Here is an 18,158-nt window from a genome sequence, read left to right on the forward strand (position 1 = left end):
TTAGTACAAATAAGAAGGGAGTAGCTCAGTAGGTATTTAATTGATTGTCACATCATCCTGAAGTTACCAGAAATTGTCGTGATCCAAAACCAATACTATTTACAATATTCAGTCAACTATAAATCACTTTAAAATCCATTCCATTCATTTCTGTTTCAGAGCACTGACAGCTCGTACATTTGAAATTAGCAGTCGAAACCCAAATGCTGATTTTACTCAAAATTGTTACAGCTTGGCAAAAAAAAAGGTAATTTTTTAATTTAACATCCATCTCAGTGTTCATTAGCTGGTTTTCTGATTTACTTCCCCCCGATGGTCATGCAAAGCTGTTGGAAGATCAGAATGTTCACTTAGGAGCCTGATGAAATCTCTTCCTTGGTACGATCTGAATGAGCTAGGTGTGATGTGTGCCACTTGGAAAGTAAGGACGAGTTGCTCTTTATTTCAGCTGTTTCAGAAACGGACTCAGTGGTCAGTTTTACGCTTGGCCTTCAGAGCAGCTTTGCAAAATAGGACCTTTGAAGTTAGGCAACATCCAAGTATAAACAACAAGTTGGGTTTGTCCTGTTTGCAATGCAAAGTGGATGCGGTCATCCAGCCTGAGCACTCAGTACATACTTTGCTGCAGTTGTTACACTTGTACAAAACGTGTCTAAAAAGAATCTGGGGGCTTCTTTTAATTACTGGCCAAGGAGTTGTATTTAAGTCCAAGGCTTAAAAATGATCGCTTTTTCTGAAATAAGTTTTTGTGTTTTCAAGGAACAGGGTAATAAAAAGAGGGATAGGAGGGGGAAACACCAGCAACTGACTACTTTGGTCTTTATACAGTGTAGTAACTCAATTTTAAAGTCTCTTCTTAGGCTCAGTCTTGAATTCCTAAATTAGTCAGAATTTCTCTTAGCAGAGACCTGGGAAACCCCAGCCACAAAAACGTAGCCAAGCACAGAGCAATTCTAAGCAGATACAGCTTTGTGCTTAAAAGGCAATGTCCCAATGAACAGACAGCTTCTGAAAGAGAAAACATTACAGGGAGAAAAAAAGACAAAGCACAAGTGTCAGCTGGAAATGGTGACACTTTAAGGTAAAACGTCAAGAACTGTTGGTGCGGACTGTGACAGCTGGAGCCCTTTAGGTCCTACATTACACTGTCTTTGAGGATTTAGGGAAGCATCAGAAAAACTTAAATGCAAAAAAGCCACTTGAGCTCAACTACCACCATCTAGTGAAAAACAAGGAACCTCAATTCAGATGAATTTCTTTTAAAATAATCAGATGAATGAATGGACAGATTTTAAATTTTATTGCTTACAAGTCGTCAAATACATTAAATGTCTGGTAAAGCAACAAGGCCCATTTTCAACATGAATAGCTTAGGTTTTGTGTTTGTTTCTTTCAAAAATAACTTTGCTCATTATATTTTTATCAACTCTACAAAATTAATGCCTAATAGATGTGGAATACTACTTCTGAGCATCATATTGCACCAGCTTCCATGCTTATACAACACTTCCTGTGTGCAACTGTAAGGCAAGTTATATCATCCCATACAACAGACTCTACAATCCTTTGAATCTGTTGCTTAGTTTGAAGTTTTGATTTCCCTGTTAAAACCTTCAGGAGAGATCATGAGACAGAAAAAAGTTTGATATTTATTAATACATACATTTGAAAGATTATTTTCTTAATGTAACAAATATAAAAAGTTATCAGTGTTTACAAATTGTCCAAAATGTCCAAAGTACAAAAAGATACAGTACATTAGTTATATGGAAGTGATTGTACTCTCTGGCACTGAAATCAGCTTAATACTGTGGGCATGCACAATATACACCAGGAAAACTCATGCATCAATCAGAACAGATAAGGAATAGGACAATTCCTGCTTTCTCTGATTACAAATTCATCGCTTCTGTTAATTTTCTTTCCTCAGGAATACCATTTACCTGTAAATAGATAAGAGTTCATATAATCCATCAATTGCAGGTGATACTTCAACAATATCGAACTATCAACTGGTAGCACACTCTGTAAATACGATTTATTAGCCCCTTATCAACAAGCACATTGGAATTATCAACAGAAAGAAACAATGGTACAAGTACAACCTGAAGCAGGAGACAGCACAGACAAAAAAGCTTTGCTTGGTTCCTTTTGGGAAAGGAGAGATGTGGAAGAAGACAGTTTAACAGGGAATTAATTCATCTTTCTACTTTGGATCATTTCACTGGGAGACTGCGAAACTCAAAATGGAAAATGGTGTGTATAGTGTACATGCACTACTCGTTCTTTTCCATCATAAGAAAATCCTATACTTTAGTTCCTCTAACCACCTTGAGAGAGTGACCATGGATTTTCCTGATCTATAGCAGAAACAATTACAAAAATAAAACTTAATAAACCTTTTCAGATTGGAGTTCAGTAGCAGTTTTCAGGAGTCTTATGCTAAGATAACTCAGATGTGAGTTGCCACCTTTCATACAACTCCTTCCCAGTTATGTTTTAACTGTGAAATAGTTGAGCATTATGCTAGCAATTAAGTCCAGTTCCCATATTTTTATATAAGGTAAGAAAGATTTATTGTTTCTTTGGGGGTTCAAATAGTTCCCCAATAGGATTTTGATTATTAGACACCCTCTGCTCTTGAAATTAAATACTGAGTATGGCTGCCTGAAGGTTTGAAATAGAAATATCCTCTTATTCATGCTGGTGGCTGTTAGTATGTTAGCAGTCTGAATGTATCATGGGGAATTCTCCATAGGAAAGGAAGAAAATCAAACTAGTGTAGTGCTGTAGTTTTTTGTGTGTTTTACCTTCAGTGTTTTAGTTCTGTTTAGTTTTATTTGAACAGATCAATAAAACCATTTGCTGGGTTTGCACTGATGCTGCTCAGAGTTTTAGGAACACCCAAGTTTTACTTTATGTCTAACGTCTCTCCAGGTCTCACCTTCTGACAGTACAAGTCAGGGATTTCCATTTAGGAGACAAATTGCTATGGGCACATGCTCTCATGTCAGGAAAGCGCTGGCTCGCAGTGCCAGCTGTACATCTGCGTTACAAAGGAACGTGTCATTGTCAACTAAGAAAATCCAGGGAAATGTCTGTCCCCTTACACCCTCCCCTGCCACTTCTGAGAGCTTGTCACAGGCGGTGTCTGTGCCGAATAGAGAGGAGCAGCTGTATTTAGCTCACCCGGACATGACAAAAGGTAACTAACATAACCAGCCTTTGCCTGAAAAGCTGTTCAAAGCCAAGTAACCATGACAGGAATATTTTGGAACCTGTGAAGCAATTCACAATTCAGAGAATTTTTTGGTTTAATGTATTTTAAAATCTGCCTTCTGTTTAAGAAGAGCCAAGAGTGATTTCTACCATAATAATGTCCTTTAGAAAACACACATGGAGGAGGATTTTTAATATCTATTTTTGGGCAGTTCTCCAGCACGATTTGCACGTTACAAGCCCATCGTAGCTTACATATCATAACCTCTTTTAAAGTTTCTCACTGCCATCACCATACACAGTACTACCAAGAGATTTTGCATCTTTTTACTGCAAGGCAGACTGGCATTCTTATAGCTAGACAATTGTAACAGAAATGCTAGACAGGGTGACATTTTTATTTTGCCTTCCAAATTGATCATTGAGAATATGCTAAATTTCAAACCAAACCTGTGCTGGAGGCTTCAGATGGATACTTCCAGGGTCAGCCACCATTTCCAGTAAATTTATAATAAAGCACACAAGTGGCAAAGCTAGTAGAACAACAGTAAGGTGGTTTTTTTTTTGTTTGTTTGTTTTTTTAATGCTTTTAACTTCCAGATTTAAGCAAAAAAACAAACGTGTGCAGAAGCATCTACTATATACTTGCCTCAAATCTTTTAAATGTTGTCATACGAAATTCTCCTTTAATCCCCGAAAGCAGTAATGAAGAAGAAGGATTTTGAATGAAAACGAAGAAATTGCTTATATAACTCCTAACTTAGAACAAATGTTCCTCTCAGAGCTGTAATTTACAGACTGTGTTCAATACATATGTATCTACAGTTTTGCCTAAACACCTCTTTGAATATTCAAAAATTGTACTTTGGCCTTTACTTTTTCCTTATAAGATCCTTATTCCCTTTCCCACATGGCTAAAACCATATCCTCCTCAGTTCCCATATGCTTACAGATAACTAAGGGAACAATCAGCCTTAGGGGAACCATTCACAGCCCCAGTCAGCACACATTACCATTGGTGAAAATGGTGCAAAAGTGATGACTAAGACACTGGAAACCAGCAGCATGGATATTTGTCTCACCACAAATTCCCCAATATCCATTGTTTATGTTAACAGCATAGAAAAAGCTTCTTCTTCAGAGCTTTACTGGTATTGGCCGGAATTAGAAATGTTGGTTTTGTATTAACCTTTAGAGAATCTGAGCAGTGTAACTGCATTTGGGGATCTGGCTGTAGTTTCCTGCTGTAGTAGAAAATGATTTCTATGAGGAGTTTTCTAACACAGCTGTACCAGATTCCAGTGTCACATGTTGAGTCCTAATGCAGCATTCCTCCTACTTGTTCAATCAATCCTATACCAAAATTTCCAATGATGTATCTAAAAACATCTGGAATGACAATCCTTTCATACTTCATTATTTTTGAAAATGTTTTCCACCATACATGGACTGTACGTGTTTTGGTTGCCCACCAGTCACGTAATAGTCACAGTATTTTTCAGTACTGACCTGCACTCTGCTGCTGTGGAATCTGAGTCTGATGTGGCAGGTTCCTACAAAAAAAAAAACAACTAATTAATAACTTTAAACCTTCTATACAAATTCTGAAGTGTTATGCATAAAAGTTTAATATGTCTAGCCAAAATTTGTGGGGTTTTGCTTATGAAGCAATAATATCAATTTTTGCTATGCAAATCTAATTGTCAAAAGCCAGCTAAGTCAATAAAAAAGTTAGTTTTAAGGAGTAGTTCCTGTGATTTTACTTGTCAACTGGGCTCAAAGGCTCAAAGTTGGTGAAAGACCAGAGGTAACAACAGGCTTCTGATGTTATGCAGAGCTCAGTTTTTGTAAGTGATGGATATAAAAAAGGTCTTTGCAAGTTAATTATTGACTGCAGAATGAATGAATGTTCTGTTGGTCTTGCACATCTGACTAGTTCACTTATCAAGCCAAAGTCACGTTTTTATGCCTTGCTTAAGTGCCTATTTTAACAGGTACCAGATATTAAGGGTGCTTTTATGGAAAGGAATTAGGGGTTGGAATGAAGGTGAAGTGGCTAAGAACTGTATGTACAAGTTCAGAAAGCCTCTGGCACAGGCTCCAGCACCCCCACTAAAAAAAATAAATAAATATTCACAAGGTTGGCTTTCTTTGGAATTAATCATCTGAATAAAGGCAAATACAAAGTTTTTACAGTGTTATGGTCCAGGTGTGTGAAGTAAAGAAGGAAAACACCATCTGGAAGTATCATTTTGATCCTGCATCACCTCTTAAACTTCCCTGTACATTTGGCATAAATTCATACTCGCTCACAGGTCCTCATTTCTTTTACCGTACCTTTTGGCTTTATTTTAAAAACTGCTGTTGTGAATAGAAGAACAAACTGTAAAAATAACACCGCAGCTGTACAGGGGGTCATTTATACAGCTATACTTCCTGGAGACATTTTTTGTAGAACTTAGTTTAGGGACAGGGAGAAGAAAATACTTAGCACATTATCTACATTATGAAGGGAACATGGGGCAACCATGTGCAAATTGGGGCCAGTTTAGTGCTGGCACCGGACCAGTATCATCACGGTTGTGCCATTCCCTCTCTCACACAGGCCCATCAGCTGAGGAGCTACCAACTTGAGCTAGTGCCTTGTCACTGAGTAATGCCAGTCACCTCTAAGGCCGTTTTCTCAGATCTGCTCAACTACTGACAACTCAGCCAAACCCTTCCAGAAATGTCTTTTTTTTTTTTTTTCCTGCAGCATTGCCTACCTGTTTGGCTTGGAAAATATGCACAGCATTAGATGACTTTGTCTCAATAGTTTCATAAAGTTTTCGATAAATGCACTTTAAGAAATAAAAATGACTACTTTTCTGGTTTCTGTCTTGGCAACAGTGGAGATGGCTGAGGTTACTTTTTCATTGGTAATCCTGTATTTACTATCAGCATAATGGAAAACACTCTTCTGTGCAATGTTAACATTTCAGACACAAACCATCCCTGACAGGTACATGGCTAAATACTAAAAAAGTTGGGATTTTACGGGGTCGGTGTTGTTTTTATAACAGAACTCCAAAGACACATACTAAGAAATAGGGTTTCCAAAAAGGAACAGTTCTGATTCCTCTGTCAAAAGTAGTTTTTCTCCAAAATATGCAGAAATGTAATTGTTCCATACAAAGCTTCTTGCCAAGTTTGCAGCCTGGAATCCAGTCATCTATTTCTATCACAGTGGGCCTTTATTTCTGCTTGAAATGCAAGCGTCAGAGCAATCCTGAACTATGGAGTCGTTACTGGTACCCCCACAACAAACACATTCCAGAGTTAAATTGTGTAACATAATAAGTATTAAAAAATAAATAAATAAATAATCAAAATACTTACTGTTGTGTTTGCATCAGCGGCATACTAGTATTGTCGTAGCTGTCTGTGTGAAGGGGTGGCACAATCTCGCCAGTAACTGGGTGAAACACGGGCAGTGTGGAAAGGGGCCAGGCTATCTCCCTGTTTTTAGACATGTCGCGCAGCTCTTTAGTCGATTTCTGTATAGCGCTGTGGTGGACCAACTGGATGCTAGGTCAAAAAGGAAATAAAATAGTAAATACGTATTTTAAGTGCTCTGTCTAAACTGAAAGACTTTTACAATTATTATTTTTTAAAAATATACAAGGACTAATGCATGCTACAGACTCCATAGTGCAGCAATTACAGCAAACCCTTCCATAGTTAATTTAATAAATAATGGATTTATTTCATTTTGAAGGCAGTAATTATTCTACTAGACTCTGCTGTCTGGAGAAGTATTTTGCATAGGATCCAATACTGTGCAATTTACTGCTATTTTTCCATTTATTTGCTGCAGTTCAAATAAAACTTTTGGTAACTCCTGATTCATGTGGTACATCCAAAAAACTTCAAAGAAAATTAATTTTAAAACATTCTATGCTGTAGCCACTGGACACCTTCCAGGATATTCCTTCTCCTGTCCACTACTTTGAAGATACAGACTGGGAGGTCCAACGATCAGGAGAATAAACTATATTTTAAGATATTTATTCTTAACAGAACTAATTTATTACAGACTAATTTATTTACAGAACTGACAGTTGTTAATTTCAAACCCTTTTTATTCTGATCTTCTAGCCTCACCAAGACTCTGATTTAAAAGCAGCTTTCACATTTATGAATTAAACCATGGATTAGAGAGAATGAAAGAAGATTATGACACACATGTATGAAGCATGACAAGCTACTGAAAATGGAAATTAAATGATAAAAGAAAAATAACAGGAAAGAAGACACTTACTCTGGTGTTTGCATGTTTCTCTTTTCCCTAAAAACAAAACAAAATTTATGAATTAAATAATAGCATTGATAGTTGGAACATTAAGTCTATCTGATGATGAAAATAGTACGTGATATAGAAATGCTGACAATGTTACTGCTAAATGCAACTTGGCAGCATTTGCAACTGGGTTTATGGCAAGGCCTTGATGAACGCACGTACAGAGATGGGGTACTGATGACAGACACACAGACACACACACGTAGAAATGAAAATGCAAGTTAAAGAACAAGCTTCTGGCTAAAATAAATTCTGTGACAAAATGAAATTGTAGTTTGTGTAAGAAATGGCAGAAATTGCGTTACTTGCTGCTTTCTGTTTACGGTTACCTCTTTTATTATATGTCTAAATTCAGTTCACATCCTCAAGCAGATTTATTTTATAAAAGTTAGCATTTTAGAAATTACTTAATAGTACTGAACCAGTGATCCTTTATTAGTATTTTATATGTTTGGGGGCAAGAAATTTCAGGTTTATGTGGAGATTTTTAACCCTTTCAACTAGAATAATTAAAGTCCCTGTATGCATTCTCTTGGAAATTACTGTATGTGATTAGATGACAAATAGCTCGATATTTCAAAACAGATGTCTTTTGGCATGTTTTATTTATTCTTTTAATGAAGTGAATGGAATTCTTCTAACAAATAGTCTTCTATGCATTATAATCTTAGAAAAGTGTACAATTACTAATTAGTGTGTTAAAGTACTCACACTCCTTCCCGTCGGCAGCACATGATATAGGCAAGTATTAGAAAAAGCACCAGTGCTATTGCCGAGGGCACTGCCAGTGTAATTAGGAAATCCGAGTAATAGTCTCTGCTTTTCAGTGTATCAGAAGGTGGCTTGTATTCTCCACCATCAGGTAATATCCCCTCTCCGCGAATCACTTCCTGAAAGGTGGAAACTTGTTTGGTATTGTCAACCTGACAGCCAGGGGAAAAAAAAAATAAGAAAGAAAAAAAAGAAAATTACATAACAAAGTAAGAGAATGTAAAACCAGGAAGTACTTAATCAATGAAAACACAGAAAAGAACCTGTATTACACAATAACATTTGACAAATTCTATACATTTTTGTCCAGTCACTTTTTTTAAACAATAAAATCTTACAGTTTATCAAAACTTTCTAGATATTATCTATATTCTAGTTTCTAATATTACGTTATCATATTGTTACTAACAAGGTAACATAGGTTACTTTTGTGCCTACCAGAGATACTGTTGGGTTTTTCTTGTTGTTTTTTGTTTGGTTGTTGGTTTGGTTTTACAGATTAATTTTTGGATTATTACAAACAAATGCTATTTGAGTAAAAGTTCAGTTTTTGTTTAGTTTTTTTTTTTTGAACAGCAAAACTGATTTGTGATGAATAAATCGACTTCTTTCTAGTCTTCCTAAATAACAATACTGCCCTCTCTTGTATGAAGGTGGTAGAGATGAGGAGTGTAACTTTCCTCCTCGTCGGGTCCCACTGAGTTTTAATATCGAGTGTTACAAACAGCAAGAGGCAACACCTGAGCTGCTGAGGGCTGAGCAGCTCTAGGCCATCCCCTTCCACCCAATGCAGGAAGCGTGCCATCATCAGACGAGTATTTAGTTGATCATACCCAGAGTTCAAAGGTTTTTCTACCTCCTAATTCAACTAAATTTCAGAAGACTGCATTCCTTGCCACTAATACATATTTTTAATGTCTGTATCTAAAGTTCCTGGAAATACAAACTGTGTAGTTGCTGAACTTCATATTGCACTTAAGTGACTGCCTGTTCCATCACCTCTTCATTTTCTGGTTCTTTTCTTGTTATCTTCAGTTAGATATTTGAAAATACACTGAATTTGCCTACACACTTGACTTTTGGTCATGTCTTTACAATTTGCAATTTAATTCACAAACAAGTGCATTAAAACTTGGGCAATGGATGAAAAGGTTTTCATGGAATGCTAGAAAGAACGCTCGCTTGGGTTTCAAGTGTATCCATTTGTATTTTCTAACTGCAAGACTGTTGGACAAAAAACAATTTACGTATTCTCTACTTATTAAATGCTGTAATATGTTTTACATGAGGTATTCCAGGTCCACCTGGTTGCTTAGTGGAACCTCAAGCCCTAAGCTGATGCACAAAAAAGATCTGTGTACCTACTGATGGGGGCAGGAGCCCACCCAGGGAATGAGAACAAGCTGTCAGACAGCAGCGTTAAGAGGAGGAATGTACTAAGTTGCCCGTCTTTTCAGAATTTGGGACCCACAAACTGAAATCCACTCTTTGATGCGTGTGTTACCTGCCAATGTCACTTGATAACGTGAGAGGAATAGAGGAAGCTATGATGGCTGTATTTTCAGTCACTGGTTTAGGTTGCAGTTATGGCAAATGGAGCTGAACTCTCTCCCAGTACACAGATCTCAGGGGACTTCCTACCCCTTGTTTTGCCTTGTGAAAAGCTGACTACGATTAGATAGAGGGAAGCTTGGCTCCATTTTCTCTTTGATGCAGCATCCAGGAACAGTGCTGTTGGCAGCAGCAAACACCCCTAAGCCTGTTTAAATTCAGTTACGGTGGCACGCTGCCAAAACAAGTGCCAAGTGCCAAGTTCAGGAAGGTTGTGAAATTGACTGCTGTAGAAAATTATGCTTCTCTTAGGGAGTCTGTTCCTTTTACACATCCCAGGGTGACCTCTGCCTTTCTCAAAACAGCACGACAATGCTGCTTCATGATTAGTTTATGAGCCACTGCTACTGGCAGACCTTTTTTCTGGAGCAGTCCTAAGCAGTTGCTATTTGTTCTGCATCTGTACAGTTGGTTATTCTTGCATTACCGCACTATTCCTCTGCTTCTCCTTTTGAAATTCATCCTGTTTGCTCAGGCTATTTCTCCAGTTTCTCAAGATCTCTCTGAATTGTGTCCTGTCCATCTATGCACATGCAGTTCCTTTCAGCTTTACGGGGCCTGCAAACCTAATTTAATAAGCACATTCCATCATCCATATTAATGAATAATGGCAGGGAATTATTGTAATCCTGATATGACTGTGGCTATCCAGCCAGTTTTCCACTAGGCCCATGAAGAATTTAATCTAGGTCACATTTCCTGAGCATACCTATTTTGATTTCATTAGCCAACACTATTTTGTTTCCTTTTTGACCCTAAATATGTTTTATACAAATAGTATTTCTATGCTGTTAAAAAGTATTTCCAAAAATAAACTACTCAGTGCTGTAGACTCGATATTTGAGAAAACAAATCTATATACACATTTTAGGAAAGCAAGTGTGTAACTAGCAGTATTAGAGCATTCAATTAACAAACTACATCTACCTAAACAGTTATCTTTACTTTTAGCTCTGTAAGCCCTATAGGTCTTTTGCCATTTATATTAATCACAGTTAGCAAAAATTAATATCGTGGTTTCACTGTTGCTGTATTCTGAGTTCAGTCCACAGAGCAAAATCCTTTCACAATCTTAAGAGTGGCTGCTAAATGGAGAACAATGTCAACTGGTCACAATGAAGTGGAATTCGGCACAGTTGTCTGGCCAGGCTGGCAAAACTCTTACCTAAATAATGACTAGAATGAAATACTGAACTTCAACAAACATCATTTTTATGCAACAATAACATAACTCACCAGAGAGATTTTACACCAATCAATATGGAATTGAGTACGGAACTTTTTATCACATGTTATTAAGGGCTCCATTTCTTGACTGCATCTCAGCTGATTTTGTGGGTTTTCCACTTCCCGTAAGCATGAGGAGAAGGGAACATCTGCACCAACCATAACGTACACGCTGCAGAAAGAGATGAGTGACAGGCTGTCAGGATACCTCTCACAAATACCCAAAGGACAATGACATGCTCTTCCAAAGACTATTCTTGTTCACAGTAACAGTCAGACATTTTAAAGACTAAAATATTTTCTTTTTTTAATTTCTTCTTTATAGTATGCTTTATCTAAGCATAGGAATAGCAGACTGAAACCAAACAGATTTTTTAGCTACATATTACAACTTACTTTGGTTTGCAGTATAATGCAAATGCTTGCTTACCGTTAGAGTTGTCAAGTCCCAGACTTCTTATCTTGGAAGTCCTAGACTTCCGAGTGTAGGTTCCTCATGTAAATAAATCAATACTACTTTTGAAAACTGTATTAAAAAGTTTAATTTATCTTTTGGAAATCTTCAGTCCAGCTCAGCATACTATTTTTAAATAATTTCTTCCCATGTTTTCAAATAAATTAATTAGGACTTATATTTATAAACTAATAGGAAAGTGACAAAGCCCCCAGTTTCTTCTGAAAGATTCAACACAACCGATCTGGGGAATAATGAAAGCAGCGTGTAAACACAGTACTTCATTTAGCATTACAGTGCATAAAATAACAGCAGCTCCACTGACCATATTATTCATTTTCATATTTAAATATGTAGAATTCTGCTGGAAAATATGGTCTGCTGCACTAGATAATAATGTATCAGTGGATCCTGGCATAGAAATTACATACTGATTGCTGTTTTTCTTTAAGGCATTATCTAACTGAATGTTTGAAATGTAGCCACTTGCAGTAAGCGGCCCTCCTACTGCTCTAGCAAGTACAGAGTGTGTAAGCCACCCTCCTTCAGATGTGTTCAGAAACTCCAGATGCAAAACAAGGACTCTGTAACAACAATCTTGTTTGCACACAGCTTGGATTTAGACACCCTAGCCCTTCTTTAGACATTTATTTGACCCAAAACATCTAAAAGAGGTAAAAAATGAAATAAGATAAAATCACTAGACACCTTTAATTTTGCCAGGGAAAAGCACTACCACAGCCGGTATACCTGAAGAGCCTGGATCCTTATCAGTTTATAAATGGAACATCATATTGCAGAACAGAGTGTATGGTTATGAATCACATCTGGAAATAATGGATTTCTGCAGTTCACAGTCAGTAATCTAAACTCCCCAGACAGCTCAAGCTTAAAACTTTGATCTGTCCACAATGCTCTCGAAGCGCATAACTAGGGATTTCACTAAGACTACAGCTACAAATGACACTGCTAAACACTAAATGCTCATAGAAATCTGAGTGTCTTTGCAACTTGCACTCTACAACACCCTCTTTTAAATTTTTGAGTATTTAACAGTTCCTAATTTGCAAAACTCAAAAGTATACCAAACCACTTCTCAATATTAAGACTAGAATGACAAAATAAGTGTATTTACTACTAACTATTTTGTAACTAATGGAATTTATTAGTATTTGTTGAACTGTAAGATCAGTGTATAGAAAACTGTCACTTGCATAAAACACAAAAAATCCATGCTACAATGGATGTTTGGAATATCAGTAAACGTTTCATATCTAACACCAATTGGGATTTCCAAAATATAGAACAATAATTGCAAAGTTTCTAGAGAGCCTGTGAAAATATTAAGCCTTTCTGTAAGAAAAGAAGAGTAAAGTAGAAATAACAGACTGACACATGTGCTTACCCTTCCTTCATGTCATTAATAGGAAGTGGCACTCTCCCTCCCCTGTCCAGCGCAGAAGTAATGTTTATAGCATTCAAGCGTTCTGGCTGCCATACATTTTTCACTGCTCCAAGAAAGTCTCCCAGAACTTCACTTGCTAACATTTCTTCCACATTCATATTCCTTATGAAGAACTCCGCTTGATATGGTAAAGGAAAATCTAGTCGTAACAAAGAAGAGAGAGTTTTGCCTTAAACAATGACTTCAAAACAAATATTATAAAGCAATGATTAGTGCAATGCCACTTTAAGGTTGATAAATATTTACAAAAATCTTGTATTTGAAATAGCCCACTTTGAGCCTAACATGATTATTGTTTAATTAAAGATTAGTACCATCAGTTATTACGTAAGCTGAAAATCATTGGCAATTTATGAAGTTACTATGATATGGGGAAGAGGAATGAAGGAAAAGATTCTCAGCTCCTAAATCTTCATTAAAGACAAAAGTAGATTCATGCTAACATTAGTGTCAAAGCTGCTACCTTGCTACCAGAAAATTAGAATATATTTATTTAACTGCAGGATGTGTGTTACTAGCGTGATGCTTGTAGAAAGTCTCTAATGGCTGAAATAAATAAAATCCCTAGTAGCACTACACCTCTGCTACTCAAGCTTTACAGTAATATAAGAAATATGGTGTTTGAATAATTTGACAGAAACTGTTCTTAGATGTCAAAAGAAATAGACCTTACAAACGATTGATACAGAAGGCAAGCTGAATCTTTGCTGTCTTGAATTGTTTTAGGTTATGTAATTCATTTTTTCATAAACCACAAAATATTTTATCATTATCATTTATTTTTATCATTTTAACATTGTCATTTACTTTTATCATTCAAATGTCATTAAAATGCATATTGGTGCTTTCTGATACCATTTTGGAATACTAGCTCTGCTATGGCTGAGGATGTATTTCAGAAGCTCAATTAATTTCAGCAAAGCAGGGGCACTTATGCCACCAGGCAATTAGGCCCAGTGTTGAAATTTTAGCAATTTTTTCTACCCACTGCTTTAAAAAAAAATCAACTCTTATATTCATTAAACAGTAATGTGTTATTGCTGAATTCTTTGTCCTTCTACATTGATGCTGAGGGCCCTTTTAAAATATGTACCTAGCGCTGTTCTTTGCATAAGGAAAACTAAGCAAACGAACAGCATACAGAAATACATGTACTGTGAAATCCTTTGTGCAAGCTCCATTTGAAAAGACATAAATTTCAAATTACTTCGAAAGCATAGACTTTTTTTTTTATGAATAAGGGATCATAGTCTTACCTGACATAAATAATTCAGACAAAAATAACAAACTGAAACAAAAGAGGAAAAACTCCCTTACTTTCCCTTTATGCCCCTACATTTGGCTTGAAGACCTGACAACTATTTTACAGTACTTTTTATCATATAAGAATGGGATCTCAAAAGATTTATTTTGTTTATTCAGTTCAAAACTTAACAAGCTGTGTTCTGCACATACCTTCTGCTGACATTATATTAATGATCAAGTTACGTCTTGCTGTCTCAAAGGTACGCCTGTTATATGCAGTGATCTGGAGTAAAAAAAGAAACAGCCATAAGCAAAAATGTGGGGGTGGCATTTCCCATCCTACCCCCAACCCTCTGGAAGCCCCACTCCCGTTGAGACCTGTATTCATTGTTAGCTCCCCAGGGAACTCAACTAGCTAGAGACATTTAAATGAATTATTGGGAACCCAGCAATTGCAGGTTTTGGGACTGGGATTTAGTTTTAGTTCTAGCCCCAATGAAGTTTTACTTCATGAATGGATTCGTGAGCATTGCTCTAACACAAGTAGTTTTTAAAAAATCCTGGAATCTGTAAGTGGAGGGGAGCTGAAAACCAGTAGGTAGATGCAACTTTCATGCCTCTTATTAAACTTATAAACCACTGATCAAATGATGCAAGGATACCAATCTTATATGTTCGGGATGCCTGAAACACTCACAGGTGTCAAATACAGTCCTTGGTAGTTGCTGCATGATGCTGCTCAGAAATGGAACTGTGATTATGTGCTCACTCACAAGAATTACAGGATGAGGCTGGATTTAAGTCATATTTTCTCTACTTTTTATTTCCTGGATGGTGATAAATCTTTCATGAAGCAAATAAAACAAGGCTTCCTCCCTGAGTTCACACTTCAGTTCATTTCAGGGAGAGAGGAGAGGCAGAGCATGACTGCAGCCGACAGGACTGTGCTGCTCCTCAGCAAGTAGAGCCACACAGTCTTTGTGAGATGGATTACCAAAGAAACAGAAGTACATCTACTGCAGGACTTAAGCAGTGGGAAAAGGTTGCCCAACAAAATTAAATCTCATGTAATTTATCAATTTCATGATAAAAGTACAAGAAAATTCCTTAGATTTTTTCAGTTCCTCAGTTTTGTTAATTTTTCAGAGTTGTTTCAACAGTAGTTTGACCATTAATAGTTAGAAAACCTAACTCTGGTGGTACGAGATCTATGTAGGGACATGGAAGTACCCATTTTGAGCCTGTACGTCAGACTGTTGTTGGTCTGGACTGTACACCCGTGGCTAGTAAAAGCAACAATGGTAGAAATTGCCTCTGTACTGAGTATTCATTCGAATACAAGCTGTCTTGTATTTGCTGCAATGCTTGGGTTGTTAGGTCCTTCTAATCACAAGGTCTCCTTGAACTAATTTATCTACACATGGCATCGCCTCAGGTATCAGGATGTGGTGAAAGTGAAGATTCAGACTAAGAACACACAACCGCTCCTCTCATATGGCACTAGAAGCGGAAAAAATGCAACCTGCCTTCACCTTGTCGTGTGGAATTAATGCAAAAGTCACACGCGAGCACAGGTCCACGACACAGTAACTCATACACTAGGCAAGATTTAGTTCAAACAGAGGCTTGAGCTCATGCTTACGGTGTTAATTCTTGATATAAACGCTAGGGAGTAAAAGCACACGCCCTATAGAAAAATGTAATTTTAAGTAATGGTTAAAGTAGAGCAAATGGAGCTAAATGGAGTCTGCAAGTACTTCTGCACACAATTAACTGTATCGATGTGATTAGTCGTGCTGAAATCAAAAATGAATCAAGCACGGCTGGAATTATCTACAGCATAACTTAACATTTAGAGTCGTCATCCTCAAGGAAGAACAACTGTATCAAATACAATTTAAAGAGAAACCTCATCAGGGGTTTAAGACAAATGCATCGCTGAAGAAGCACAATGGCTGGAGCAAGTTAATTAGTGGATCTTCCTTAGCACTGTGAGCTATGCAGTGTCTTATTCATTCTGCTATGATATACCTGACAGCAAATAGTCCTTTCTCCCTTGTTTCAATTGCTGCTCAGTGAATAATTGATGTTTTTAAACATTTGGGTAGTTAGTTGTGAAAAATAAAGTAGTGGGTCTGTCATGGCTACAATTACAAGAATAGAATTAAATTGATGAAACTGCCAAATAAAATAAAATTTGTCGATAAACATGGATAATGAACCAGATAATACTTGATGAAAAATAATGCAATTTAAAAGGAAAAAAAGTTAACCTGTTTATTGTTCGAATGCTGTATTTTACAGACAGGAAAAGTCTGGCCCCAAACTCAGGGTAAAACGTTACAAAGCTCAGAACTGAAGTATTATGAAGATGTAGTAGGGAAAATGTTCATGTCACAAGTGACTTCCCTGCCTTACAATCCTCCTTCTCCATTGTAATTAACTTTTCAAAAAGAGGAGTGGGAGTCAATGCCTGCTGACAATTCTGAACATATACTCCAAACCAGAATAATTTGGGGGGCATTTTTGCAAGCAAGTACCTCGATGACGGTTGGTTTGCCCACGTTCTCTACAGTTGGTGAACCGTACAGCACCCCATCGCTGTAGGGTGTCCTCTGTATGTAGCGCAGCCATCCAGGTCTGTCAGGGTAACCCATTAAGTTGGTATTAAATGTGATAGGATCATTGCTTATTTCACCTAGATGGGAAAAGTAGCATCAGAACATTCACAAGAACATGCAATATGCTTGGACTTTGATGTTTGCTTTAGAAAAAAAATATTCTGATTTCCAGTTATGTCTTCTAAACACTTCCATGGAGAAAAAAAATAATAATAAATGCTTATCTTTAATATATTAGAAACGTGAATTCACTTGTAAGCATTAAGACATTCTTATCTGAAAAACATAACCACGATGCAGAGATGAATGCACTTGTACCCCTAGCCTCATTTTCCAGTGGGTCTGATTTTTAGAACTCAGTTTCACCTAGGATTGAATCATCTAATCTCCCTACTGATGAAAGCACAAATTTTAATGCCCCCAAAGGTATCTTTTAGTTATTTTTTTTCCCTTTTTTTAAAAAAAATAATTATTCCAAAGACCCAATGTGCCTGGGAGGGCTTACTGTAAACAGTGGCTGTGTAACTACTGATGCTTGAAAGCTTCTATCAGTATCAAGACACACAGATCTTCAGCACAAACAACCTGGCAGTAATTTTTTTTTTTTTCCAAAGAATAAATTAATTCGGAAAGAGGACCAAATATGCCTGCAAAATGGATCCATGGATGGCTATGTACAGTGGTCCAGATGCAATCTCTGAAAGCAAACAACAGCAGCAGTTCTTGTGGCTCCTACGGATGCTCTCTCACATGGCTGGTTTTGACTTTTGTTTATTTTAGCTTTTGCAGACACGCCTCAGCAGATCCCCCCTGCTGGGGGGGGGCACCTTACAACCGAGGCACAGAGCTCGAGCAGATCAGTTCTACACCCGTGCACACAGCTCTGCACAGTGCTCCTCAAACTCAGCTCTGAGATGGCACCAGCAGCAGCTGTAGGACAAGTGACAAACGGAGGTGTGACAGAGGGAAGAAACTGAGCTCAGTGAAGAAAGGAAGGCTGTCATCTCCTGAGAGGTACACCTGAAAAATGAGACTGAGAGCTGTTGCCAAATGCTAACTAGTCTTCAGGTGAGCATTTACACGCCTGGCTGTGGCTAAAGGGGCCAGAACTGAAGGAAGGGCCTCACTAACCGAGCACCGAGGCGTAACGTGACTTTCCTCACAGCTCCCCTGGGACATTGCAGTCATCTATTACTGCACTGGTAA

General features: G+C 37.3%; 1 protein-coding gene across 6 annotated transcripts in view; it reads right to left on the minus strand.

The window, feature by feature from the left end:
- Positions 1–1,636: 1,636 nt before the first annotated feature.
- Positions 1,637–18,158, minus strand: part of SGCE (sarcoglycan epsilon) — a 28,265-nt gene continuing 11,743 nt past the window's right edge. For 2 of the 6 annotated variants that reach the window (XM_068673982.1, XM_068673978.1), the window contains 9 exons: positions 16,872–17,029; positions 14,542–14,614; positions 13,027–13,225; positions 11,177–11,339; positions 8,270–8,481; positions 7,520–7,546; positions 6,598–6,786; positions 4,729–4,772; positions 3,800–3,903 (listed from right to left, as the gene is read on the minus strand). In XM_068673982.1, the coding sequence (XP_068530083.1) occupies positions 3,857–3,903; positions 4,729–4,772; positions 6,598–6,786; positions 7,520–7,546; positions 8,270–8,481; positions 11,177–11,339; positions 13,027–13,225; positions 14,542–14,614; positions 16,872–17,029 (1,112 nt within the window). In that variant the 3' untranslated portion in view covers positions 3,800–3,856. Of the gene's footprint in view, positions 1,944–1,990; positions 3,904–4,728; positions 4,773–6,597; positions 6,787–7,519; positions 7,547–8,269; positions 8,482–11,176; positions 11,340–13,026; positions 13,226–14,541; positions 14,615–16,871; positions 17,030–18,158 lie in introns of those variants that run through there. The other 4 variants (XM_068673981.1, XM_068673983.1, XM_068673979.1 and 1 more) reach the window with 4 other exon arrangements.

The sequence above is a fragment of the Anas acuta genome, chromosome 2 (assembly GCF_963932015.1).
Source record: "Anas acuta chromosome 2, bAnaAcu1.1, whole genome shotgun sequence".
NCBI lineage: Eukaryota > Metazoa > Chordata > Aves > Anseriformes > Anatidae > Anas > Anas acuta.